This window comes from Chelonoidis abingdonii, chromosome 6 (assembly GCF_003597395.2).
Source record: "Chelonoidis abingdonii isolate Lonesome George chromosome 6, CheloAbing_2.0, whole genome shotgun sequence".
NCBI classification, from domain to species: Eukaryota; Metazoa; Chordata; order Testudines; family Testudinidae; genus Chelonoidis; species Chelonoidis abingdonii.
In genome coordinates this window covers 122,545,886-122,572,323 of record NC_133774.1, presented here as the reverse complement: position 1 = coordinate 122,572,323, position 26,438 = coordinate 122,545,886, and the positions used below count along the sequence as shown (strand labels likewise).

The 26,438-nt window shown below is 46.0% G+C and overlaps 1 protein-coding gene across 1 annotated transcript in view; it reads right to left on the bottom strand.

Moving 5' to 3' along the window:
- Nucleotides 1–235: 235 nt before the first annotated feature.
- The window catches only part of SVEP1 (sushi, von Willebrand factor type A, EGF and pentraxin domain containing 1), a 181,787-nt gene continuing 155,584 nt past the window's right edge, over nt 236–26,438 (bottom strand). The window contains 4 exon segments of the mRNA XM_032764936.2: nt 236–2,187; nt 3,840–3,933; nt 13,417–13,512; nt 19,939–20,034. Coding sequence (XP_032620827.2) covers nt 2,157–2,187; nt 3,840–3,933; nt 13,417–13,512; nt 19,939–20,034 — 317 coding nt within the window. The 3' untranslated portion in view covers nt 236–2,156.

Here is a 26,438-nt window from a genome sequence, read left to right as displayed (position 1 = left end):
AACTGAAAAAGAAGAGTTTCGGTGACAGCACAGAGAAAGGCAAATGAAATGCGTATTGTTAAATGGTGGTGATTCATTCCCGAGGACAGAATTTATTGACAGCATGCGTGCAACTATGTGGTGCAAACCTCTCCCAGACCTAAGTTGCTATAAGATTAGTTCTTTAGGGGGAACTATAGTTCAGCACGTTATCATATTCTGATACTTTAGCAGTCATGATTAAATCAAAACTGTAGTGGAGTTGGGTGCCCTAGTATCGTTGCCCTGAACTATCTCAGCTTGATAGGAAGAGAAGCTCCTTAACTCTTCTAATTGCTTTTGTTCAATTATAGCATGCTAAAATCTGAATGGAAATCTATATCAATTGGTTGCTGTGGTTGCAGGTTGAAGGGTGGAATTTAATTTGCATTAGAACTGAGATAGGAAAAGAAGAATCCATTTTACAAAATTCCTTCCTTTTCTTCTCCAATCCACTTTTTTTTTTTTTTTTTAAATTGGCAGCTGCTACCATTACAGGATCCACTTGTAATTTTTCTCTGCCTCTATAGTTGGCACCACAATAATCAGGTGTTTTCCTTTCACTGGTGCCCACAGCAGTTGCACATACATAATTAACTCCTTTGTTTTTGACTACATTTCCCTGGACGCGTTCATAAGGGATACCTAACTATAAAAGGGAAGGGTGGGGAACCAGAGTATGCACACAGAGTGGTTTACGAGTAAATAAAGCTCCATGAGATAAATTATGTCTTTCCTCTTCTTTCCTAATGTTGATACTAATTTTGCTTTATTACATGAGCATTTTGAACCTAGTGAGCAGAGTGTTTGTAGAAAGGTGTGTCAGATAAGGTTTCTAAGCCAAATGCTTGTACAGTAACTCCTTTCATACCTCAGACGGTCGCTCTGTAATTATAATACCAAACACACTCCACTCCCCATACATTCCTTTCACCCCCTGCTTTTACTTAGCAACAGGTAAGTATCAGTGTTTTGCATCCCTAGTGAGTGGCATTTGTAACAAGAACACTCAGGGGCCTGTTTCGTATGATGCTAATATGTTCAGCAATAGGGGTGTCAGAGAGTGAGCGACAGACTTTAAGTATGACTTGGAATAGCTCACTCCTATGTGGATTGTGCACTTTGTAGTTCTTAGTTGGCACTGTGTGTGTGTGTGTGTGTGTGTGTGTGTGTGTGAGAGAGAGAGAGAGAGAGAGATCCTATTGTTCTGGTTCACTGATGGTTCTGCACACTACAAATATCACCTGTCAATTTCACCTGTTTCCATGGGTATGGCTACCAGAGTTGTCTGTCTATTTCACTTTCAGCTACACAACATTCTCCCACCTAGTTTAAACTAGGGTGACCAGATATCCCTATTTTATAGGGACAGTCCCGATTTTTGGGTCTTTTTCTTATACAGGGTCCTATTATCCCCCACCCCCATCCCATTTTTTCACATTTGCTGTCTGGTCACCCTAGTCTAAACTTCTGACTATTTCACCAATCTATGGTAAACTTAACACAAACACCCTCTCATTAAAACATTTTCAAAGAAAATTAATTCCTTATGGCAAAAATTATAGGGCTTGATTCTCCTCTTTCACCAGCCTGACACTGGTATAACTCCATTTCAGCAGAGTGCCAGCAGGTTGAGATTGACTTTAACCAAATTACTCCTAATTCTCATAGATGTAAGTGAGATCAGGTTCAAAGTATCATGGAATGTTTCACAGCTCAGTTTAGCCTACAGTAACTATTGTCTACAGACTAACTGCTGAATTACAGTAAAGCTTTGGCAACTAGTACCCAGAATTGCAACATCCTGTTTACTCTTGGTTGGCAGTAAAATGTATTTTAATTAACCAGTTGTATTCAAGGAATGGCAAGGACCAAAATGTACACAAGCTATTTCCTCGCTGGACAGCAGAATTTGTACATTTGTGTGTGTGTAGCAGCATATATTTGTTATATTTTTGAATATGAAAAAATACAGATGGTTTCTTTAAAATGGAAAAAGTATAGGAAAAATATATCACAAAGCAAAAACATTTTCAAGGGGGAAAAAAGCACTGGATTTGATTTACAACGCATTAGGTTCAAGCCCCAGTGGCTATGCTGAAGAAATATTTTCTTATTACAAAACAGTTCCTCTGCTGTTAAAAGGGATAGAATCCAGCCTTCCTTTTCCTGCATTAACAAACAAAACAAAACAACATTAGTGTTCTAGAATATACAGAATGAATCAGCAGGGTGAGGCATAACAAAATGAAAGCAGAAGTGATTAGAACCAGCAAGACCGTAGGGGGCTGGCCCCAGACCTCTGCGGGGTGGCGGGGGGAGGGAGGGGTGAAGAGGGAAGAGGGCATCCCCAGGTGTTTGTGAGCGGTAGATGGGGCTGTGTGCCCAAGGTCTGTGGGGGTCTGGGCAGGAACAGGGATGGTGGGAAGTGGAGCGACCTGGCCCCTGCCTGCTCCGCTCTATTCCCCTGGCTCCCAGCCCTGGGACTTGGAACCGCACTCACGAGCAGCCTGAGCCCTGCTGCAGTCCCCCGGGCTGTAGCTCTGGGGAAGGGGTGGAGTGGGGGCGGGGTGGGGGCTGAGCTGGCTGGGAGATTGGTCTGGCTGCTGGAGCAGCACGCAGCTGCGTAGGGCACCAGGAAATCTGGGACAATTCGCGTTACGCAGCTGCGTAGTTTGCGTATGGGTAAGGACAGCTCTGAGTGCCAGGTGGCTTCAGGGAGCATATAAAGGATTGACACCTGGCACCATATTGGAAACAATGAAGAAAATCTAATCCTGGATCCTGATATAAACCTCCAGTCACTCAAATCTCCCCTTAATAGTCATTTCTTCCAGCTAGCCAACCACTACTAGCCTTCTTTTCAGTGTTATCTACTCTGGCTTGTATGCATCACTGTATCCTTTTAAAACTTAAACCAAAGTCCTGATCCTGTGGTGAGCTACAGATCCTTGAATCTGAATGGAGCTCACCGCAAGGCTGAGGCCAAAGTCTGAAGCTAACAAGATATGAAACAAACAAAACAAATCTCATTTTTCTTTTTTTTTCCTGTGTCCAGGGTCATCAGTTGTGTTATGTCTAATTAAGCATCAACCCTTTAAGCTATCTGCATGCAGAACCCCCACTGGAGCTGATGGACGTTCCCTGTACTGAGGTCTGGACCCTTAGACTGTAAGCTCACTGGGCCAGCGACCTGTGTTCTTCTGCGTATATAAAGTGCTGCACATATTTATAATCTTTGGTTAATAATAAAAACAGTTCACACTGGTGACAGGAGAACATCAAAAGGTTCGAAGTTCTGGTTTGGCTCAGAAAAACTCCAAAAGGTTTGTTTGCGAAATCAAAGCTTATCAAACCTCTTGGAATCTGCAAAAATCAAGCTGGGAATCTTATGAGAACTGGCTTTGTCATGGGAGTTCTGGGTTTCCTGCTTCATGCCCTAGATGGGAATGTCACAGGAACAACCTCTTTTGAGGTTCTGTAAGACAGAACAAGAAGATGGTTCCAGTCGCAGGAAGCTTACAGTCTAGATGAAATAGGCATTAGAACCAGCCCCATAAAACAAGAGGAGAAAATCCAAACGGCAGCCTTTGCCAAATCCGGTACAGTGAACAAACAATAGACTGGGAGTGGTGGTCTACAAATACCTTGCAGAGGTAGAGGGCATGCTGCTTACCTGCCTCACCTGACCTGCACCAAAAGATTTTCATCTGTATAGAAGCTCCTGGTGGGCTCCGCATTTTATCTAACTTGACCTTCCATTTAATTAGCTCATTAGAGTCAGACACAAACCTGATGTGAAAGACTTTGCCAGCACTTACCTCGTGCAGTCATGTCCAGTCCATGATGACGGGCAATGGCATCGATTTGGTCGTATACATTTCCCACCATTTAAGCAGGGAGACTGGCACACAGCTGCATTCAAATACACACATGTATACATATGTACTCCAGTAGGATTAGAATACTTTTCATCTGGGAGATTAAGTTTTGAAAATCCATTTAGCCCTGTATCTATCATTCTGTTAGTCACAGAATGAGCCCAGTAAGCCCCACCCAACTGTACTGAACCCAATAACCTACTCCAGCACTCAGGAGACTAAACTCTTGTGTGCCACAGGCATCGAACAGGAGGGACCAAGGTGTTCTCAAAACCGTAACATTTAAAAAAAAAAACCCAATCCTGAAAATGTGTTTGGATATGGCCATTTGCTATGGAAAGAATAAGCTCAGAAGTGGATCTTTGCTAATTTTGAATCAACCCTCTTTGCTATTTTTGCTACCTGCTGTGATATGCGTAGCAGCATGAAACATTCAATGAAATATTTTATGTTGGCTTTAAAACGCTTTACTGCTCAAGCCCAGGCAAGCAAAGTGGAATGCAAATATAAGCAGTAGGAGGAGTTAATGTAGCACATCAAAGAGATCAATAGGAAAGAAGGCCTCATTTTCAGAGATGAAACCTAGATGTTTGCTCGGAATGGGAGACATAAACAATATCCAGAACTGCATGCAGAAGGGGGGAAATATACCAGATGAAAAGGAGAACATGATGACAAAAGAGCCACTTAAAAACTAACCTCTGAGGAGGAATAATTCTAGATAAAGTAATAGCTGAACATGGAAATAGAGAAGAAGCAGAGAATGACAACAGCTTCCTGAAAGAAACGTCACAGCCATGAGGCGTGTGTAAGTGAACTCCACAGGGCTCTTCAAGTAGTGAAGAAACACCAGGCCTATTTGGTAGAGTAGTGTCAGGACAGCATGAAGCAGCTGTAGTTACTCTGCTGTGTCAGCCAAATGGACATCAGGCAAACAGAGAGAAAAAGACAAAGCCCCAAGTCTTCCTGTCAACCCTGAGACCATGAGACCAAGTGCGATATGATTATTAGGATAGACTAGAAGACACATTTAATAAGCTTCATCCTAATGGAAGACGTTATAGCATAGGACAGTGGAAAAATGTGAAGTCGCTTAAGCAGATGATACAGTCTTGGTGAGGAAAGGCAAAACATGGTGAGTAAGACAGCAGCTGTTGACAATACTTAGGCACTGGGAATGCACCACTGTACAGAAACCGATTAAAAAATGGAGCCACAGAAGACAGAAAGGGGAGCGCTGGGCAGGAATCAGCAAAAGCAGCTGGTGTTACACGATCCTGATCCATTTGAAGGGAGGAATGGGGGTCAAAACAGCACCAAAATTATGTCAGGTGGTTACAGAAAGAGACTATTCTCTGCACATTAAATATAATGAATTACATCATGCTGAAAACTACTTTAGCTTCTTTAAAAAATCCATGTAACTGTATTTAATTCTCTCTTTATTCAGAGCACAGGTACAGTCAGGGCAGCAGTGGTACAAACCTCCCCATATCTGACCTCACATCACCAATGTGCCTCAAAACTCCAAGCTTCACAGACTGACTGAAAAGTGAGAGGCAAGTTCCGTTTCTCCATCATTAATCTCATGTTGGCCTTTCTCCTGAAAATGCCAATGAGGATGCCAGCGCTGATGATGGATTTTGTGATGGGCAGAGTTGTCCACTAGAAATGACATATGGGTTGGGGAACAACCTTAGGTGATAACAATTCTGGGTTATTTCTAATCTGGCATGGTTTCAAATGGCTGACAAGAAATGCTGTGTATCCAGTGTCCAATCTCCTGAGTCATCCAGACATAACAGCAATAATTCCCACAGTGCTTTGTAAAGTATCAGAGGGAACGTTACTACCATACTGTGGTACACAAATATCCCTTCAGAAAATATTACTTTTTTTTAATACTCTTAGATTTGTGTAAAATTTTTTACTTTCGCATCTTGATTTTCAGAAGAATGCTTAGGCCTGCGGCATATCACATGGCATCTCCCTCATATTTGCTGACCTGCTATATTTATTAATTAATGGCAAAACACTGACTCTGACTTACACCAGCGTAAATTAGAGTAATGCTACTGAAGTCAGTCCAATTAACCGGTGTAGAGAGCTATAGGGGGGCAGAATCAGGCCCTATACTCCGCTAAACTGTGCCACACTTAAGATTCCATTTAAAAACAGTTTAAAAAGGGTTAATTCATGATTAATGGATCTTTTATTAAAGGGCCAGCAGAGTGTTATGAAGTCCAGCAGGTTACTTATAACCACCTATAACACCTTTAGCTGATGATATTATAAACATCTACAACACATTCTGCTCATGTCTGCAATGTGTTCATGACAGCTCTCATTTATTAAGCTGGGATAAATCATCTGTGAATAGAACCTTAATATAAAGTGTGATCAACATGGCTATAGAAACAGGGCCTGATTCTCCTTTCACTTACACCACTGGGTAACCCCACTGAAGTCTATAATTCTAGCTAATTTACACCAGTGGGAGGGGATCGTCAGATCTGCAATTTTTTAAAGTATTTCAAAAGTAGCAGTGCAGCTCAGTGAGACCAAGGAATAGATTCCCCTCCCCCCACCGATCTATTTGGAGCTTTAAAAATAGGGCCACTACTCTGTCCATTGGACTATCTAAACGAGATACTATGGCTGAGATTCTGGCTAGTCCTGCATGGGCACAAGCGAGGAGCGAAGGTGCAGGCAATGGTTCCCTCCTCTCAGGGCCAGATTTAGCAAGTGAGGGGCACGACTTGAACAGTTTCAATGGGGCCATAGCAGGGATGACTGAAAACAAAACAAAACACACACATAAAAAACACGTGGGGCTTGTACTCATGGGGTGGCGCTCCTAGTCTTCGGAGGAGGGTCCTTCACTCACTTTGGGTCTTCGAGGGCACTGAAGGACCTGCCGCTGAAATGCTGCCGAAGACCTGGAGCGAGTGAAGGACCTGCTGCCGAAGTGCTGCCGAAGACCTGGAGTGCCGCCGGGTGAGTAAAAATTAAAAAGGAGCCTCTAACCAGGGAAGGGATTCTTGGACACTTGCCCCCCTGGTAGCTCTGCCTCTGGGCGCGGGGCCCTCCTAGGCGTGGGGCCAGATTCGGGGGAATTGGTGGAATTGGCCTAAAGCCAGCCCTGACCCTAACCCTAGCTACAAGTGCCCAACCCATAGGGACCCTAATCCTAGCTCCAAGTGCCCGACCCACAGGAACCCTAACCCTAGGGTGGGAAGTCCTACCCATAGGAACCCTAACCCTAGCTCCAAGTGCCCTAGCCATAGGAACCCTAACCCTAGCTCCAAGTGCCCTACCCATAGGAACTTTAACCCTAAGGCACCTTGCCCTACCCATACGAAACCCTAACACTAGCTGTACGTGCCCTGCTCTTACAAACCCTAACCCTAGGGCGGGGTGCACTACCCATAGGAACCCTAACTCTAGCTCTAAGTGCCCTACCCTTAGGAATCCTAACCCTAGGGTGGGAAGCCCTACCCATAGGAACCCTAACCCTAGCTCCAAATGCCCAACCCATAAGAACTCTAAACCAAGGGTGGGGAGCCCTACCCATGGGAACCCTAACCCTAGATTCAAATGCCCTACCCATAGAAACCCTAAACCTAGGGAGGGATGCCCTACCCTTAGGAACCCTAACCCTAGGGCAGGGTGCCCTACCCATAGGAACCCTACCCCTAGCTCCAAGTGCCCTAGCCTTAGGAACCCTAGGGTGGGGCGCCCTACCCATAGGAATCCAAACCCTAGCTCCAAGTGCCCTACCCTTAGGAACCCTAACCCTAGCTCCAAAGGCCCTACCCATAGGAACCCTAACGTTAGGGCGGGGAGCCCTACCCATCGGAACCCTAACTCTAGCTCCAAATGCCCTACCCATAGGAACCCTAACCCTAGGGCGGGAAGCCCTACCCTTAGGAATCCTAACACTAGGGCAGGAAGCCCTACCCATAGGAACTCTAACCCTAGCTCCAAGTGCCCTACCCATAGGAACCGTAACCTTAGGGCGGGAAGCCCTACCTATAGGAACCCTAACCTTAGCTGAAATGCCCTACCCATAGGAACCTTAACCATAGGGCGGGGCGCCCTACCCATAGCAACCCTAATTCTAGCTCCAAAAGCCCTACCCATAGGAACCATAACCCTAGCTCCAAGTGCCCTAGCCATAGGAACCCTAACCCTAGGGTGGGGCGCCCCACCCATAGGAACCCTAACCCTAGTTCCAAGTGCCCTACTCTTAGGAACCATAACCCTGGAGCGGGAAGTTCTACCCAGAGGAACCCTAACCCTAGCTCTATGTGCCATAGCCATAGGAACCCTAAACCTAGCTCCAAGTGCCCTAGCCATAGGAACCCTAACCCTAGGGCTGGAAGCCGTTACCACAGGAACCTTAACTTTACCTCCAAGTGCCCTAGCCATAGGAACCATAACTGTAGGGCGGGAAGCCCTACACATAGGAACCCTAACCTTACCTCCAAGTACCCTACCCTTAGGAACCCAAACATTAGGGCGGGAAACCCTACCTATAGGAATCCTAACACTAGCTCCAAGTGCCCTACCCTTAGGAACCCTAATATTAGGGTAGGAAACACTACCTATAGGAACCCTAAACTTAGCTCCAAATGCCCTAACCATAGGGTTCCCGCCCTAGGGTTAGTGTTCTTAAGGGCAGGACACTTGGAACTAAGGTTAGAGTTCCTATCGGTAGGGTGCCCCCCCCCAGGGTTAGGGTTTCTAAGGGTACGGCTTCAAGCCCTGGCGTTAGTGTTCCTCTGGGTAGGTCATTTGGAGCTAGAGTTAGGGTTCCTATGGGTAGGGCACCCCGCCCCAGGGTTAGTGTTTCTATGGGTAGGGCTTCCCACCCTAGGGTTATGGCCGGGGTCCTCGACTTCCGGGACCTCCTCCACTGGGAGGTTGATATTGAGAGCCACCCTGCGTCGAGAGTGGGAACGATGTCTTGACCTGGAGCGTCTGCAGGATTGTGACCTTGAGCGGTGCCGGTCCGCTATGCTGACAGATGGCGGTCTGGTCAGGGTCGGCTTTCCCGTGGATTGTAGTACCCGTACCGGTGGTGCCGAGGGTAGGGCCGGTGCCGCATCGGTAATGGAGATCAAGTCTCTCGCCGCAGAAAATGTCTCCGGAGTAGACGGCAAAGTGAGCTCTACCACGGCAGGTGCCGGGGAGCTGTCAGGTGGCGGACTCAACGGCCCTCACAGGGCTGGAGTCGACAGTGCCGGTTTAGGCGGTGCCGCGGCAGGTATTGGTGCCATGCGGTCCGACCTAGGCGCAGTCTCTGGCTGCGACGTGGGTGTCGTCGGGGCCATCTGAGCTTTCGCCGTCTTCGACCTCAGGGAGAGGGAGCGGCGCGGAGTCGATTTCGGTGCTGGCGGCGGCCGGTGCCGGGAGTCCTTAGGCGTACCGGCGGTGCCCAGTGCCATAGGGATGCCTTTGCTCACCGACTGGCTCGTGCTCGGTGCCGAAGGTGAAGGTGTCAGGGCCGCTTCCATGAGGAGCTGCCTTAACCTGATGTCCTGCTCCTTCTTAGTTCTCGGCTTAAAAGCCTTGCAAATTGAGCACGTAGCCGATAAGTGCGATTCCCCGAGGCACTTCAAACAGGAGTCGTGGGGATCTCCTGTTGGCATCGGCCTGTGACAGGTCGAGCATTGCTTGAAACTCGGTGAGCCAGGCATGAGCTCCAGCACCGGGTACGGGGAAGGGGCTACCCTCCGAACCCCGCTAACAATTACTAAGTAACAACTATAACTATGAACTATAACTAAATGTAACTAACTATATATATATATAAGAACAATTAACTACAACTATTGATATAACAACGAGAAGAAGAACTACGAGTAGCTAGGGAAGGTGGAGGTCAGCTAAGCTGCACTCCACTGTTCCAACGACCGACACGGGCGGTAAGAAGGAACTGAAGGGTGGCCGGGTCGGCTGGGGTATATATCCAGCGCCATAGCGGCGCCACTCCAGAGGGCGCCCAGCCGACCCGCCGAGTGTTGCTAGGGTAAAAGTTTCTCCGACGAACGTGCACGCGGTGCGCACACACCTGACTGGAATGGATATGAGCAATCACTCGAAGAAGAACCTAATCTTAGCTCCAAGTGCCCTAGCCTTAGGAACCCTAGGGCGGGGAGCCCTATCCATAAGAATTCTAACCGTAGGGCGGGAAGCCCTATCCATAGGAATCCTAACCCGAGGGTGGAGAGCCCTACCCATAGGAACCCTAACCTTGCTCCAAATGTCCTACCCATAGGAACCGTAACCCTGGGGTGTGGCGCCCTACCCATAGGAACCCTAACCCTAGCTCCAAATGACTTACCCTTAGAAACCCTAACCCTGGGGCGGGGCGCCCTACCAATAGAAACTCTAACTTTAGTTCCAAGTGCCCTACCCTTAGGAACACTAACTCGAGGGCAGGAAGCCCTACCCATAGGAACCCTAACCCTTGCTCCAAGTGCCCTATCCATAGGAACCCTAACCCTAGATCCAAGTGCCGTACCCATAGGATCCCTAAGCCTAGCTCCAAGTGACCTACCCTAGACCCCTAAACATAGGGCGGGAAGCCCTACCCATAGGAACCCTAAGCCTAGCTCAAAGTGCCCTACCCACAGGAACCATAACCCTAGCTCCAAGTACCCTACCCATAGGAATCTTAACCCTAGGGCTGGAAGCCCTAAGCATAGGAACCATAAACCTAGCTCCAAGTGCCCTACTCACAGGAACCTGAACCGTAGGGTGGGAAGCCCTACCCATAGGAACCCTAACCCTAGCTCCAAGTGCCCTACTCATAGGAACCCTACCCGTAGGAACCTTAAGTCTAGCTCCAAGTGCCCTACCCTTAGGAACTCTAGCCCTAGCTCCTAGTGCCCTACACTTAGGAACCCTAAACCTACGGCGGGAAGCCCTACCCATAGGAACCCTAACCCTAGCTCCAAATCCCCTACCCATAGGAACCCTAACTGTAGGGCGGGAAGTCCTACTCATAGGAACCCTAACCCTAGCTCCAAGTGCCCTACTCTTAGGAACTCTAACCCTAGGGCAGGAAGCCCTACCCATAGGAACATGAAACCTTGCTCCAAGTGCCCTACCCATAGGAGCCATAACCCTAGCTCCAAGTGCCCTACCGTTAAGAACCCTAACCCTAGCTGCAAGTGCCCTAGCCATAGGAAACCTAACCCTAGGGTGGGGTGCCCCATCCATAGGAACCCTTACCCTAGCTCCAAGTGCCCTATCCTTAGGAACCCTAACCCTAGCTCCAAGTGCCCTACCCGTAGAAACCCTAACCCTAGGGTGGGAAGCACTACCCATAGGAACCCTAACCCTAGCTCCAAGTGCCCTACCGTTAAGAACCCTAAACCTAGGGCAGGAAGCCCTACTCATAGGAACTCTAACCCTAAGCTCAAGTGCACGACCCATAGGAACTCTAACCCTAGCTCCAAGTGCCCTACTCATAGGAACCCTAACCCTGGGACTGGAAGCCCTAACCATAGGAACCTTAACCCTAGCTCCAAGTGCGCTACCCTTAGGAACCATAACCCTAGGTTGGGAAGACTTACTCATAAGAATCTTAACCCTAGCTCCAAGTGCCCTACCCTTAGGAACCCTAACCCTAGGGTGGGAAGCCCTACCCATGGAAACCCTAACCCTACCTTCAAGTGCCCTACCGTTAAGAACCCTAACCCTAGGGCGGTGCGGCCTACCCATAGGAACCCTAACCCTAGCTCCAAATGACCTACCCTTAGGAACGCTAACTCTAGGGCGGTGTGCCCTACATATAGGAACCCTAACTCTAGCTCCAAGTGCCCTACCCTTAGGAACCCTAACCTAGGGAGGGAAGCCCTACCCATAGGAATCCTAACCCTAACTCTAAGTGCCCTACCCTTAGGAACCCTAACCCTAGGGTGGGAAGCCCTAGCTATAGGAACCCTAACCCTTGCTCCAAGTGCCCTACCCATAGGAACCCTAACCCTGGGACTGGAAGCCCTAACCATAGGAACCTTAACCCTAGCTCCAAGTGCGCTACCCTTAGGAACCATAACCCTAGGGTGGGAAGCCTTACCCATAAGAACCTTAACCCTAGCTCCAAGTGCCCTACCCTTAGAACCCTAACCCTAGGGTGAGAAGCCCTAGCTATAGGAACCCTAACCCTTGCTCCAAGTGCCCTACCCATAGGAACCCTAACCTGAGCTCCAAGTGCCCTACCCTTAGGAACTCTAACCCTAGATCCAAGTGCCATACACATAGGAACCCTAAGTTACTCGGAGAGGGCAGCCACAAGGGCAGCATGTGCTGCTCCTTGCATGACAGCGCAGGGCAGAGTGAGCAAGACCTGAGCTGCTGCATTCTAGAAGCATTCCAGAAGTGAAAGCTGGGGGTATGGCCTGGTCCCAATACCAACCAAACACCTCAGTAGTGGCATGAGGTGAGGGGAGCTCATGCTACTGTATTTTAAAGAGTGCAGTCGTAGAGGCTTGTGCATGCTACTCCTCTTGGAAGGACTCTGACCTAAGCACCTAGCACACTGTTTGCATAATAATTCTGTCTGCCTCTCTCCTCTGCCTTCTGAAGACAGAATGCCTCTGGCAACTGCTGTGTGGCTGCTGGGCCTCTACAGAGCACCGCTCACTGCTAACCATACCTTGTCCTGCCTACAGAACATGTAGTTAACACGGCTTACACTGAGAGCTAGGGATGGATGCTCAAGTATTGCAAAGGAATAAATAAATAACGAGCAATAGGTATTGAAGGTCTGAGCTCTCTACTGATGTGCTGCACACAAGGCACAAACTGCATCACTTGAGTTTAGACTGTCTAACATACTAGGATGCCCATCTCTTTCCCCCCGCCTCTTCTCCATGCTGTCAGCAGTCACTCACAAGTGACTACTGAAAACTAAGTAACATGAAGGTCTTTAAAGGACAGGTTCAAATTCTGCTCGTAATTATTGGGCTCAGTACAGTTTTCCTCACAAATTAACACTGGACAGTGGGATAAATCAAAGTGACAAACACAAATGGAGAGGTTGGTGTTCATACAAATGTCTCAGAGAAAAGAGATGTGGAACACCTGCAGGCCCACTGAAGTCAGTGTGAACTGCGGATGCTCAGCAACGCTTATGCTCAGGCAATAATTCAGATGCATGCTTTCTGCTCAGTCCTTGGTCGGGTAATATGGTAGTATTATTTTCCTTGGAAATGGGCAGTGGGAATCCTCTCTTCTATCTGAAGGTCCTTAGCAGAAAGCTCCCTTGATAATGGTCCCCTGATAATGGGAGCAGGCTGCTTTGCAGACTAATCAAGAACAAGATTATTCTGAAAATGGCCTGCAGCAGTGATCAAACCCTTCAGGAATATTAAGATTTTTGTTTTTTTCTGAGCCAGTCAGTGATTACCATAGAGCCCTGAGCAATGCCTCTATATTGCCTTGCTTGGTGCTGACAACAACAAATGCTGGAAAAGGAAACATAGGTGAGTAAAAGTAGCTTTACCCGCATGACAGCGTGATCCAGTCCACCCAGCTGGGCAATCACATTGGTAGGGGGCCACACAGCGACCTCCGTTCAGACAAGGCAGGATGCATATTGCTAAGAAAAAATAAAGGGAGAGGAAGGACAAAGAAGAAAAACATTAGCACCAGGGAAGGAGAGAGGGAAGCTGAGAAGAGCTGAACAAAACTTTTGTTTCACCAAACGCTCAGCTCATCAATTGTTTTGTACCCACTATCAGGAGTGTTGCGTGTGGTCTGTTTACAAGGAGAATAAAACTCATCCATTGGCAGCAAATCTGCATTTGGCCTAACAATGGGGAGTAAATAATTTCAGCTTCAAATACATCAGACCTATACTGGGCCTTCCTTATCCCATCCCTGCTGCAGCTTGGATTTGTGCACTGGGCACGAGAGGCCGAACACAGAGTCAAAGAAATGTAGGTCACCCATCCAGACCCCTATGCTGAGGCAGGACTAAGTGTTATCTAGACCACCGCTGACAGGTGTTTGTCTAACCCAGGGGTGGGCAAACCTTTTGGCCTGAGCACCACATCTTGGTCTGGAAATTGTATGGAGGGCTGGCTGGAGCAGGGGATTGAGGCGCATGGGGGAGAATGGGCTCTGGCTGGGGGTGCAGACTCTGGGGTGGGGCTGGGGAGGAGGAGTTTGGGGTGCAGGAGGGTGATCCAGGCCGCGATCCCAGCCAGTGGGAGCTGCAGAGCTGGTGCTTGGGGTGGGGGCAGTGTGCAGAACCCCCTGGCTGTCCCTGCTTCCAGGAGCCGTGTGGAGACCCCGCTCCCTGGCTGGAGCACCGGAGCAGAGAAAACTCCCAACCCAGTGGGAATTTGATGGCTGGATTAAAAGGTCTGATTGGCTGGATGTGGCCTGTGGGCCATAGGTTGCCCACCCCTTGTCTAACCTGTTCTTAAGAACCTCCAGTGATGGAAATTCCACAACCTCCGCAGGCAATTTATTCTAGGGCTTAACTGCCACTACTGTTAGGAAGTTTTCCCTAATGCCTAAGGTGACCAGATGTCCTGATTTTATAAGGACAGTCCTGATTTTGGGGTCTTTTTCTCACATAGGCAACTATTATCCCCGACTTCTTGTCCTGGATTTTGACACTTGCTGTCTGGTCAGCCTAGTAATGCCTAAGCTAAATCTCCTTTGTTGTCATTTAAGTCCATTGTTTCTTGTTCTGTCCGTAGTGGATAAGTTGAACAATTTATCGTGCTTCTCTTTATCTACCTTTTACATACTTGAAGACTGCTATGCACAAGGGGAAGTGGGGAGAAGCTGAGAGTGAAGGAGGAAGAAAAAGGAGAAGGAAAAAAATGGAAGTAACAGTGGATAGATGAGAACAACAGATAGAGAGTGCTTTATGGAAAAACCTTTTGGCGATCAAGAGACACCATATCTGCACCTAGATACCACAGTGATAAGAAATAGATGATCGATCTATCATTATATCTATATACATATATCTACATCTATATGCAAGGGAAATTGTGGAAAATAATATGTACCTGTAACTACAAACACATTAATAAAATATCCACAATACAAACTCCAAACCATAAAACAACAAAGTAACCTGAACCCCCCCCATTTGGTTCAAGGGGAGTATGCTCTGACAGCTGTCTGTGTGGTTTAAATCTCAGTTTGCTTGCTAATATCACAAGAGTAATATGAATGTTAGCAGAAGCAATTCAGGATGATGACTTTCAGGCAAAACCTGTTTAAAATGTTTGTTGCAGTGGTCCAAACAAGACACAGCAGTGAGATGTATTTTGATGACAAATAGTCTGAATCCTTGGAGTGTACATTAAAAACTGGACTGGATTCCTAAGCAAGTCTGCTGCTGTTGTGCCAATTTTTTACTCACACCACCAAGCACTTACTCACATGAGTAATCCCGTTACAATCCTCACACAAGTGCTCACCAAGAGGGATAAAGACCATAATCAGGCCCCAAAATAAGGTCCTGCTTTGCAGACCCCTTGAGTAGCAGAGCTTTGTACAATGTCCCAAACAATGGGAATTTCTGTGTCCTAACTGGGCAAAGATTGGAACTCGGCAAACGCTGGTCAGAGATTTTATGAAAAGAAAGATATAAGGCACATTTTAAGAGGTTCTCAGGTGATGCGTGTTTATGGGCACTGGAGGAGAAAGCTGATGGCAGAAGGACACGAGGCAGCAAAAGATCTTGGATGAACGATGGGGATCAAAAGGACCAGTCATCCACAAAGAGATTAGCAGAAGATTGTAGAGAATGGACTATCATGCTTGCAAACCTCCACTAATGGAGATGCCACAAGAAGAAGAACTGGGTGAAACCCAGTGGGCTTGGCTGCTTCTCAGTTGGGTCAGATGACAAACCCAGTGAAACTCTTTGGTGGCACTTAATCGTAACACATTAAAATTAATAGGTCAAATTCAGCTATTCTTCAGCTTCGGTGGCATTCTCAACTGGGTTTCATCCTGAAGAGGGAGCCACATGCCCTATCTGGGGACTGAGAAGTCCGATTCCATGTCCTTTACTGCACAGCAGAGGCAAAGCCAAAAAGAGCACGAGAAGGAATGGGACTTCCATGCTGCTATTGGATTACTCTTTTGTTTATACGGTTAAATTAGGGTCGCTCCACATTTCTCAGGGCAGCAGAGCTAGTGTCAGGAGGCAGAGCCAGTCACACTATAAGCTTCCCCTCCCCCTCATGTCCCCTCCCTTGAGTCAAATGCACCATGAAATATTAAGTGACCGAATCCTGTCAGAGTTTTGTAACCTCAGCTGAAGCTAGTGTGACCAGATGTCCTGATTTTATAGGGACAGTCCCGATTTTTGGGTCTTTTTCTTATATAGGCTCCTATTACCTCCCCCCCCGTCCTGGTTTTTCACATTTGCTGTCTGGTCACCCTAGCTAAAGCCTGACTGTGAGAGGTTGCTCAGCACTGGCATCTGCTGCTGAAGTGGAGTGAGGTGCAGGTACTCAGCACCAATCAAGATTAGGTCTTTATGTATTAATTACCAACTCTCTTTATATGGGAGACAATGCCACAAAATGAAGTAAGCTTGTTTAAAACTCATTGTATGTGACTCTCCATTCAGTTACTGTTTTTGCATAAACGAGAGACGGTGCATATACGTGTAGGAACTCTAATGTAACTCGTCAGCTGTCTGTTCCTTTGTGTATACAGGGAGACTGGCTGTGAATTGGGATGGCAGGTCAAAATGACCAGGAGCCTAACATTAGTCTTCCAAAGCTGGGACTAGGCTAAGCATCCTGTTACCAGGAACGTAAGGAAATCAGTCATTGATTTTGCAAGGTGCTGAGCACACTCACTTCACCCTGAACCTCTGGAGTAGGGGACGTGTGTGTGTGTGTATGTGTGTGTATGTGTGTGTGAAGGAAGGGACACAGAGATTGCAAAAGAGAGACTACGTTACATGTGAAGGCACTGTTCAGCTGGAGTTTGTAACACTGAAGGCCAAACCATTTGTTTGCCAAATTTCTTCTCCTCACTTTCATGGAGCCAATTCAGTGTGGCAGCTGCAGAAAGTCAGTGGATTTAATAGATTGTTTTTAAACATAGTGTACAGGCCATGACAAACAATATTAATACTTTAATCAAATTCACCTTTGTTAACTGTAAAGGGATCTGCCATTCTTTTCAATGGGTCTCTACTTACCTGCAACACTCCTAAGTACAGTGACAATCTAATAACTAGAGATGGTCTCAAGCAGCACGACTCAGACTAGGATTTCAAAACCCTGATGTCTGAGGGTGTTTTCCCTGGTTCAGGCTTATCTCTGAGTACTACCTATAGAAGGAAATATTTGCCTTTCTATCTATCCAGATATCTCTATATTCTTGGGCTCCAGAACTGCAGTATTACCCACATTAATGTGTTTATCCTCACAACATCCCTGTGCAGTCAGGCTGTGCTATTATCCCCATTTTACAGATGGGGTACTGAGGTACAGAGAGACTAAGGCCCAGATCCACAAAGGTATTAGGCTTCCAACTTCTACTGATTTTAATGGAAGTTACGAGCCTAAATACCTTTGTGGATGTGGGCCTAAATGACTTTCCCAAGGTCACACAGGGCGTGTGTGGTAGATCCAAGATTCGAACCCAGCCCCAGTCCAGCCCCTTACTCACAAAACGATCCTTTGTACCTAGAGGGGATATCCAACACCAGTTCCCATAGGCACAGGCATGACAGGCTGCAGAAAGACAGGAGGGAATGTGGGTGGGGAAGGTGCCAGAGGGTCATCACTGTATTATCTGACCACAAACATCTAGTTATGCAAACTACTCGATACATTTTGTAAGTATATTAGTAAATAAAGATGTGCGCACAACCCGTAGCATAAATCTCATCTTTTACTGTTGTAACTCTAGCTCTTCCCACAACACACCCACTACTCCTGGGGTTTATTGCTATCCCATACTGAGTCATGTTGAAATGAGCCCGTAAACCTCCCGGGGCAGTGGTCTGTCTGTTTTATGTATCTGTATAGCACCATGCACCCTCTATGAGCCTGTATAAATAATAATTATGGGCAAAGTCCTAAAGTCCCTATGTAGCTTTTATTCAGTATTGTATTTGGGCAAAACTCTCATAGAGTCACTAGGAATTATGCCTCATTGAGGGCTGAGTAACATAGGCACCAAATCCATTTGTGCTCTGGGGCTGAAGCATCCACAGGGAAAAAATTGTGGGTGCTGAGCATCCACTGGCAGCCCCCTATCAGCCTCTCCCGCCTGCCGGCGGCCCTGCCAATCAGCGCCTCCCCCTCCCTCCCTGTGCCTCCTGCCTGCTGCGATCAGCTGTTTTGTGGCATGCAAGAGGCTCTGCGGGAGATGGGGGCTTGTGGGAATGAGTAGAGTGGGGGGAAGGGCCTGGGGCAGAGCCGGGGGCCGGACTGGAAAGTCAGTGCCTGTACTGAGTAATGTGGCCTTGTAAGAGTCTCCATGGCCATTTGATATTTATTTAGTCTCTCTGCTGAGACTGCCAACAAACACGACAATTAATGGTGCGGTTCCCGGTTACACCCAATCACAAACAGGGATTTCAGCTATTTCCAACCAATACTAGAATCAAACCAGAGTTCAAGAGGTGAAAGCCTGTTCAGAAGCCTCAAGTTGTTTAGTTTCCAGCATGATGTATAATTAAATTCCTAGGAACCGAAACGTGTTTTTCTTAAAACAGGTCCAACTTTTAAGTCCAAACTTTTCCTCACAGGATGTGGACAAAACTGAGTGTGTTACAGATTTTTATCTACTTCACCTCTGCCAGGCACAGCTTCTATGAATGACTGACTAAAGGAGACAATTGCCCAGATTTCTGACAGAAGGGAATGTGTCACACTGCACTTGCTAGGTAAGGGAGAGATTGGGGAATAACATTTGTGAGAATGAAGGCGTGGAAAACCCTACTTGTTTGCTAGCCTCAGCAGTGTGGCCAGGATATCTTGTTCAAGAGGAGTTGAGCAAAGAGAGGAGACGTGATTGTCTTCTTTCTTTCAACCAGTCTCAGCTTTCCATTGCCTACTGCAGATATAAATAAAGGAGGCAGATCTCCACTGCCTTGTGTAGTGATTTATACCTAGATAAAGTCAGAGCAAGCTGGGCTTTTGCTGCAACCAAATCAGAATGGCAGAATTTTAAACCTTTTTTTCACAGGTGTATATGACTACACCAGCTGCAAGATACTGAAGAATTAGATCCAAAATTTCCTTCAATGGCAAGATGAGCTTTCATGACCTAGGGGCTGATCTGGACAGGTGCGGGGCCCTCACAACTTCAAAGGAGTCAGTTAGAGTTGTGGTTGCTTAGTAACTGTCAGTTTGCATGCAGACTTGCGCTGGTTTAATGTCAGGAGTGATTTTAAACCAATGTAGTTAAACTGGTGCAAAAGGTTATGTGGACATACTTATTTTGGTTTGGATCAGGCATATTTCCTTTTACTAGGAAGGTTTACATTAAACTGAAACAAGAGCTTCTGAAACCAAAACGAGAGACTGGGCACATAAGGCTTTACACTGGTTCAACTAAACCAGTGCACGTGTGTGTGTATATTTGTCCCCCGGATCTACATTAGCACTAAGCTGTTTTCTGTTCAGAACACTTTTATTCCACACGACCGAGCGAGATCATTTGGATATTAAGAAGCACTATTTCACAGTGGTGAAGCACTGGAATGGGTTACCTATGGAGGTGGTGGAATCTCCATCCTTAAGACCTGCCTTGACAAAGACCTGGCTGGGATGATTTAGTTGGGGTTGGTCCTGCTTTGAGCAGGGGGTTGGACTAGATGACTCCTGAGGTCTCTTCCAACCCTAACCATCTATGATTCTATGTCCTCTGTTGCAGTCCATGTCTAATTTGCCAAACAGAATAGGTTATGGCCTTTACCATTTTGAAACTTTAAGTCAATAATTGTCCCAGCACATCCATTGTGACATCCTGTAAATCCACATCTCTTATCTACTACTACATTGTGAGATGATGTACATACGCTCTTCGCAGAGACGGCCCATCCAGCCTTCTGGACAGGAGCATGCGTTTGGTCGCTCACAGACTCCGCCGTTCTGACATGGGAATCGACAAATGGCTGGAAAATAATAACACAATCCAGTCAAGACATGGGTGAGTTAATATTCAGAAACTATTCTGCCCAGAGCTCTGCATCTTACTCAGTCCTTGTTATTAAGACAAATGAATTCAGCAAAACTCAAAGACAAGCTTTGCCTTGATTGCAGAGTATGTAGTGTGCTTGTGTGTGAGTAATACTGCCCTCTAATGGATGACTTGCTCCAGTAATTAATGACTGAAATTTTAAATTATTACATTTATACTGAGGTGTTCAAGCAACCAGCCTTGCAAAATTTGACTTGCTCAATTGTCTGGGTCAAATATGATTTTTGAAAGCTGAATAAAATATTTTTTTCTACTGTCATTACCATGGTAAGAATGGGCAAGTCATTTTTTTTGCTGAAGCTGGTAATTTTTTTTGACAATTTTGCAAGATGTCCCTTAACTGAATTTTTCTTTTTGTTTCATAAAACAAAAACCAAATAGCACCCCATCCCCTCACTCCTATAAAAAAAAATTAAGTCCAAGACATGGGGAAAGATAAAATCAAGTTTCCTTTCCTCAGTCGTGGCATAAGAACAAGGCAAAGCTGTCAGGTATAATCTACCTTCTGTCATTAAAATAAGATAAAACAGAATAGCAGCATAAATGATTTATTGCATCAACACCACAAAAGACTGAAGAGTACTTTGTGATTATCTGTGGTAACACTGTACCGGGTATCTGTTTATTTACAAACATCGCGGTTTGCAAAACTGTGTAACAAAGTTAATACAAGTCACCTAGACTGTAAATTCTTCAGGGCAGAGACTGTTCTTATCATGTATATGAACAGTGCCTACCATAGCGGGGCCTCAATCTGAGATCAAGGGCTGTGGGTATTACTACAATACAAATACAGAATCACAAGACATTTTAATTAGTGGCAATTATAAACACACGGTGAATTGTAAATGTCTCTTATTTAACAGTTATTAGGGCTAGTGAAATGTAGGTTTAGGGTTGAGAGAGCCCCAGATCTGTTCATTATTAGTCTAAATATGACGAACCATTAAAATACTTCTGAGTTGCATGTTTGAACCAATCCAAAACTACCATGGAAATAGCCAAGTTTAACTAGGTTTTGCTGCAACTTTTACAGTTTCAATGTGAAACCATAGTTTGGATTCACAGGTGCTGGAACTAGGGGTGCTGCCGCACCTCCTGGCTTGAAGTGGTTTCCATTTTATACATGGTTTACAATTTGGTACAGTGGCTCTCAGCATCTCCACTACACAAATTGTTCCAGCTCCTCTGTTTGGATTCCCCTGAAACTGGGCCAAATCTTGTAAAGCTTTTGAGTCAAAGCCTGAACTGCATGTTGCGTTTTTGAAGAAACCTGAATCAGAGTTTTGCATAGCCTGGGATCTCGTAAAAAAAAGTTTCACACAGCTGTAGTTCTAAGAAAGTTAACAACAACACAGTGATTCGCCAGTATGTGTATATTATTGTGAAATAATAGGCAACCTCGTCTTTCTGACTACTAGTTAAGCCATAGTACTATTATGAGGAAGCTTAAATGAAAACCATTTAAAAGCTGGGAAATTTTTTTTTAAGGATTTAACTTAAGTGTAAAGCTTCGAAACTGCCTGTGATCCACACTTCGCCTGAGTGATGTCCCAGGTGTATATCCTATGAGTAGGTAAATAAAATAGGCTGACATAAACAAGGCTGCCTTTATGCTACCAAGAGTCCCATACTACCAGTAAGAGCTGGCTGTGAGATGTGTCCCCGCTCTGCCAGGGGAAAAGGAGATAAAGTTGGTCTGTGAAATACAGAGCTTGTTTGGTATGCATTGCCCCAGGTAAGCACTGCAATTCAGGGTCACAAGCAAAGGTTTGCTTTTCTTGTTCCTGTGGCCAGCCCTGGTTGTGAAATTGTATATGAAGAATAAGACAGTATTATTCCTATGTGCACTTGTCATATTTAGCCCCAGGGAATGAGAGACCATGTGCCTATGGCCGTGGAGATCAGAGAAGAGAAAGGCAGTCTCTAGCTTCAGAGATGGGACTGGATGTTAGAAGACCTACAGCTTTGTTCTCCTCTCACACTAGTGTAAATGAGGATTAGCTCCACTGGAGTCAAAGGAGTTATACTGGTGTAAAGTTAATGTAAATAAGAGGAGAACTGGGTTTCTGACTTCTTTTCTTAGCTCAGCCACAGACTGTCCATGTGACCTTGAGCAAGCCACATACCCTCTGTATGCTTCAGATTTGACACCACGTAATATTTTTGTTAGCTGGCTGGAAACAAACTGTTTGGCAGTAGCACTGCACCCTGGGATGAGCCCAGTCCAAAAGTCTTGTGCAGAGGGGGCCAAATTCACTGCACAGCTTTTAAAAAAGAAACACAACATTTCTCCATGCTACAACTACGTATACAGTCAGTGAAGCAGAATTAGTAAATGCTATCCGGTGACTCTCAATAATGTTATAATCTGTGAAACTGGGATACTGTATTGCAAAACCTGCGTTTTAGAAAGTGCACTGAAATCCTCTGATACAAAAAGTATTACTAATATTGCTAGGGCGACGATTTTGCCACGGGGTCATGGAACCTGTGACTTCCAGAGACCTTTGTGACTTGAGCTTGCAGCACATGGAAGCTGCAGGGTTCACCCATCACCTGTGGTAGCTGAGAACTGCGGGGCCGCAAGCTACTAGCCACCACAGGCAGGGAAGGGAGTACCTTGGGCGCCCGGGGTGCTTGGACCTGCCACAGGCAGTTGGGGAGCCACGCCGCCCCTGGCTGCCGTGGATGGCAGGGCGCCCAGGAGCTCAGAGCTGCCACGGGCAGGTGGGCGGGGCACCTGGGAGCTTGGAGCCGACGCAGGCGGCTGGGGTGCCTGGGAGCTGTCGCGGGTGCCTGGGGCGCCCCACAACTCCCAGCCTGGAGTCCAGGGGTGGTGTGGAGATGTCTGCAGCTCCCCATTTTGTCATGCATATTTTTAGAAAAAGTCATGGATAGGTCATGGGCTTCCGTGAATTTTTTTTGATGCCTGTGCCCTGTCCGTGAATTTTACTAAATGTATGTGTGACAGAATCTTAGCTTTAACTATTGCTAATCAAAAGTGATATGTAAGTGCGAAATTTTATTAGGCTAGAGAAAGTAAGAGATACTACAGTGCCGAGCATGGTACAAGACCCAGAACAGAATGGAAAAGGCTACAACTACAGCTCTCAACTACCTTTTTGAAAGAAGTCCCTTGCTTTAGTCCCAAAGGAAGCTCTAAAACACACATTTTTGGTGTTCTTATTTTTTTTCTTGCAAATTAGTTACATGGGAAATGCTGGAGAGAAAAACAAAAGATACATATCACTGTTTTTTGCTCAGGAAATTCAGCCCATGTCCTTTAAAACAACGTGCAGTGCCCTGTGGTTCTTCTTTTGGCTCTCTTGCTGGCTCTTTGTCCCACGTTTGGTGGTGGACAGATCGTAAGCTCCATGGATACTGTTACCGGCTTCCCAACTGGGAGCTTGAATATGATCTCATTCACATTAGCTTATGCTGGCGTAACTCCACTGAGTTCCATGAGTTACTCCAGATTTACACCAATGCCACAGAGATCAGAGTCAGGCGTGTGGATCTTTACCTGGATACAGTTCAGACAAGCGCAGCTGTGCACTCCCAATTACTACACAGTCTGTATTTTTTAATTATAATATTCACATTAATTACTTTGTTTAGTCGGGTTAGACATTTCTTGCAGGCTTGGGACATTAATAACTAACCACTGGTGTCAAAAGCTACGTGACTCATTATGCTGGCTGCTTTCATGTTGCTTCTGATGTAGCTCACAAAGGCTTAGATACTGTGTAGGCCTTTTGTTAGGAAAATATTCAGCCTTGTTTATAAAGCAGTTCTAAAAGATCACTTTCACATATATCAGGGAAACACAGGCCTGTTCTCTCATGAATATCTTTGGTTCTTTTTATTCTTGTTTTTGGGGAGGGAGGCGGGAAATTATTAACATATTGCATTAATAGCTAGAGTTGCCAGGTCTGGGACAGCCTTTCTTCGTTAGTACACTAACCCCTTCATCTCGAAGGCCACCTCAAGTCACTGGTATTTGGAGAAGGAGGGAAGGAAAGCAGGGGATTGCTAAACAGTGAGCCACAGAGATCCATGTTCTTCTGGAGCAGGACTTCTAGGCTTTAATTTTTTTAAATATCAGAATATATATGTATCAGAAGGGTAGCTGTGTTAGTCTGGATCTGTAAAAGTAGCAAAGAGTCCTGTGGCACCTTATAGACTAACAGACGTATTGGAGCATGAGCTTTCGTGGGTGAATACCCACTTCATCGGATGCATTCACCCATGAAAGCTCTGCTCCAATACGTCTGTTAGTCTATAAGGTGCCACAGGACTCTTTGCTACTTTTACAGAATGTATATGGTTTACGTTATATTAGAACCTTTAACATTTATAAAAATAAGGCAAAAAGAAAGTAGAATCATGAAACTAACAAACTATGTGTCCGCCGGAATTGTTTAATAGCTGTTTTTGTTATTACATCCCTTTCCTCATCCTTTGGCTTTCAGTGAGACCGAGGCCGTGTCTATACCACACAGCCATGGCGGTGGAGCTGTGCCATTGTAGAACAGTAGGGTAGATGCTTTGTACATCCATGGAAGCGGATTTTCTGTTGTTGTAGTTAGTTCACCTCTCCGAGAGCCTGTAGCCAGGTTAACAGAAGACCTAGCTGCATCTACAGTAGGGATTAGGTTGACCTAACTACATCGCACAGACTGTGAAATTTTTCACATCCCCGAGTGATGACATAGCTAGATTGATCAAGTTTTTTCAGGGTAGACGGGGTCTCTGGCTCCTAAGGCCAATGCTACTTTTGCAAACGCACTGTAGGCTTCTAAGGCGCTGAGGCCTTTTTGAAAATTTCCCCCATAGTGCTTATGACTATGAATAGTCCCAGCAATTTCAGTGAAACTAATTATGACAGTAAGTGCCATGAGCCTCATCCAAAGTTTATTCAAGCCAATGCAAAGTGCCCTGCTGACTTGCAGGGTCCTCTGGATCAGGCTGCACATTTGGTAGTAGAATGCAGAACCAGAACCTCGGGCTGTAAGCTCTTTTGTGGTGAGGACCTGCCTTATCAGACATCACTAAAGCCTTAACACACTTCAGGGCTGTGTTTAAATAGCAAATATTAAAGAGGAATGAAGAGTAACAACAACTTGCAGCGCTGCACTATAATCAGGCTAGAACCCGAAGCTTTTATGACAGATCAGCAGTCAGATGTTAACACCAAAAACTTACCCAAAACCTCTTTGCTAGTCGATGTCTAATTAATTCCAGAAACCGCACACAGAGATCACTTCTACAGCCTCACATCCACAATGAGTGTTAAAGTGATAGTGGGAAAAATTCTCGAAAAAAGGGCGTCAGTGACTTAGGAGTCTCTTTTAATAGGACTTGGGTTCCTAAGTCACGTAAAGCACCTTGGAAAAGTCACCCATCATCTTCACTTTGCTGCTGGGCCCTCCACTCTAGCAACTGTGCTGGGTGCTCCATTGCTATCACAAGGCAGCACTGTGATATACATGGAAGCCCAGGAGTGGCTTGTTAAATCCGTGAAGTCACAAACCTTTTAGATTTGGACCTTGTCAAAGTGCTCTATCTAGGGTGACTACGGCAAACCATTACTGGAGAGCAGGGCAACATGACTTTTCAAGGGCCTTTACTCATAAGATTCCGCATCACTGACAATGGTTTTCGTATTATATTAGTGACTAGAGGTCACAGCAGAAGTTGAGGCCCCATTGCGTTAGGCATTGTACAGAATCTCTGCCCCAAAGTGCTTGTAGTCGAAACAGAAAAGGGTGGGGAGGAAGATTTTAAGGATGTGGAATAGAGTTACTTAAGGTCTTATTGGAAGAACTGGAACTGAACTCATGTCTCTGGTCTCCCAAACCAGTATATTAGCAACAAAACCGCTCTTCCCTCTGATGCAGAAGCACTTGTGTAACCCACACACCTTCTGGGTGTGGTGTTCTGTCCCGTCTAGTGGCACAGAAACCACTTAAAGTGAGTCTGCTCTACAGCTTAGCTAACAGCCAGCTGGCTTTTAGCTTATGCAGTAGAGGCTCATGCACTAAGCTCCAGAGGTTATATCCCGCTCGCCAATGACCAGGGTCTGTTGGGTTACAAGTCGGGGCTTGTCTGGGATTTCAACTGGGAAGTCTCCAAATCTCAGGACGTGCTTCCTCTGCTAAGGGAAGTATGTAACCCCCAGAGCTCAGTGGTTTGAGCACTAGCCTACTAAACCCAAGGTTGTGAGTTCACTTCTTGAGAGGCCATTTAGGAATCTGAGGCAAAAATCTGTCAGGGACAGTACTTGGTCCTGCTGTGAAGGCAGGGGACTGGACT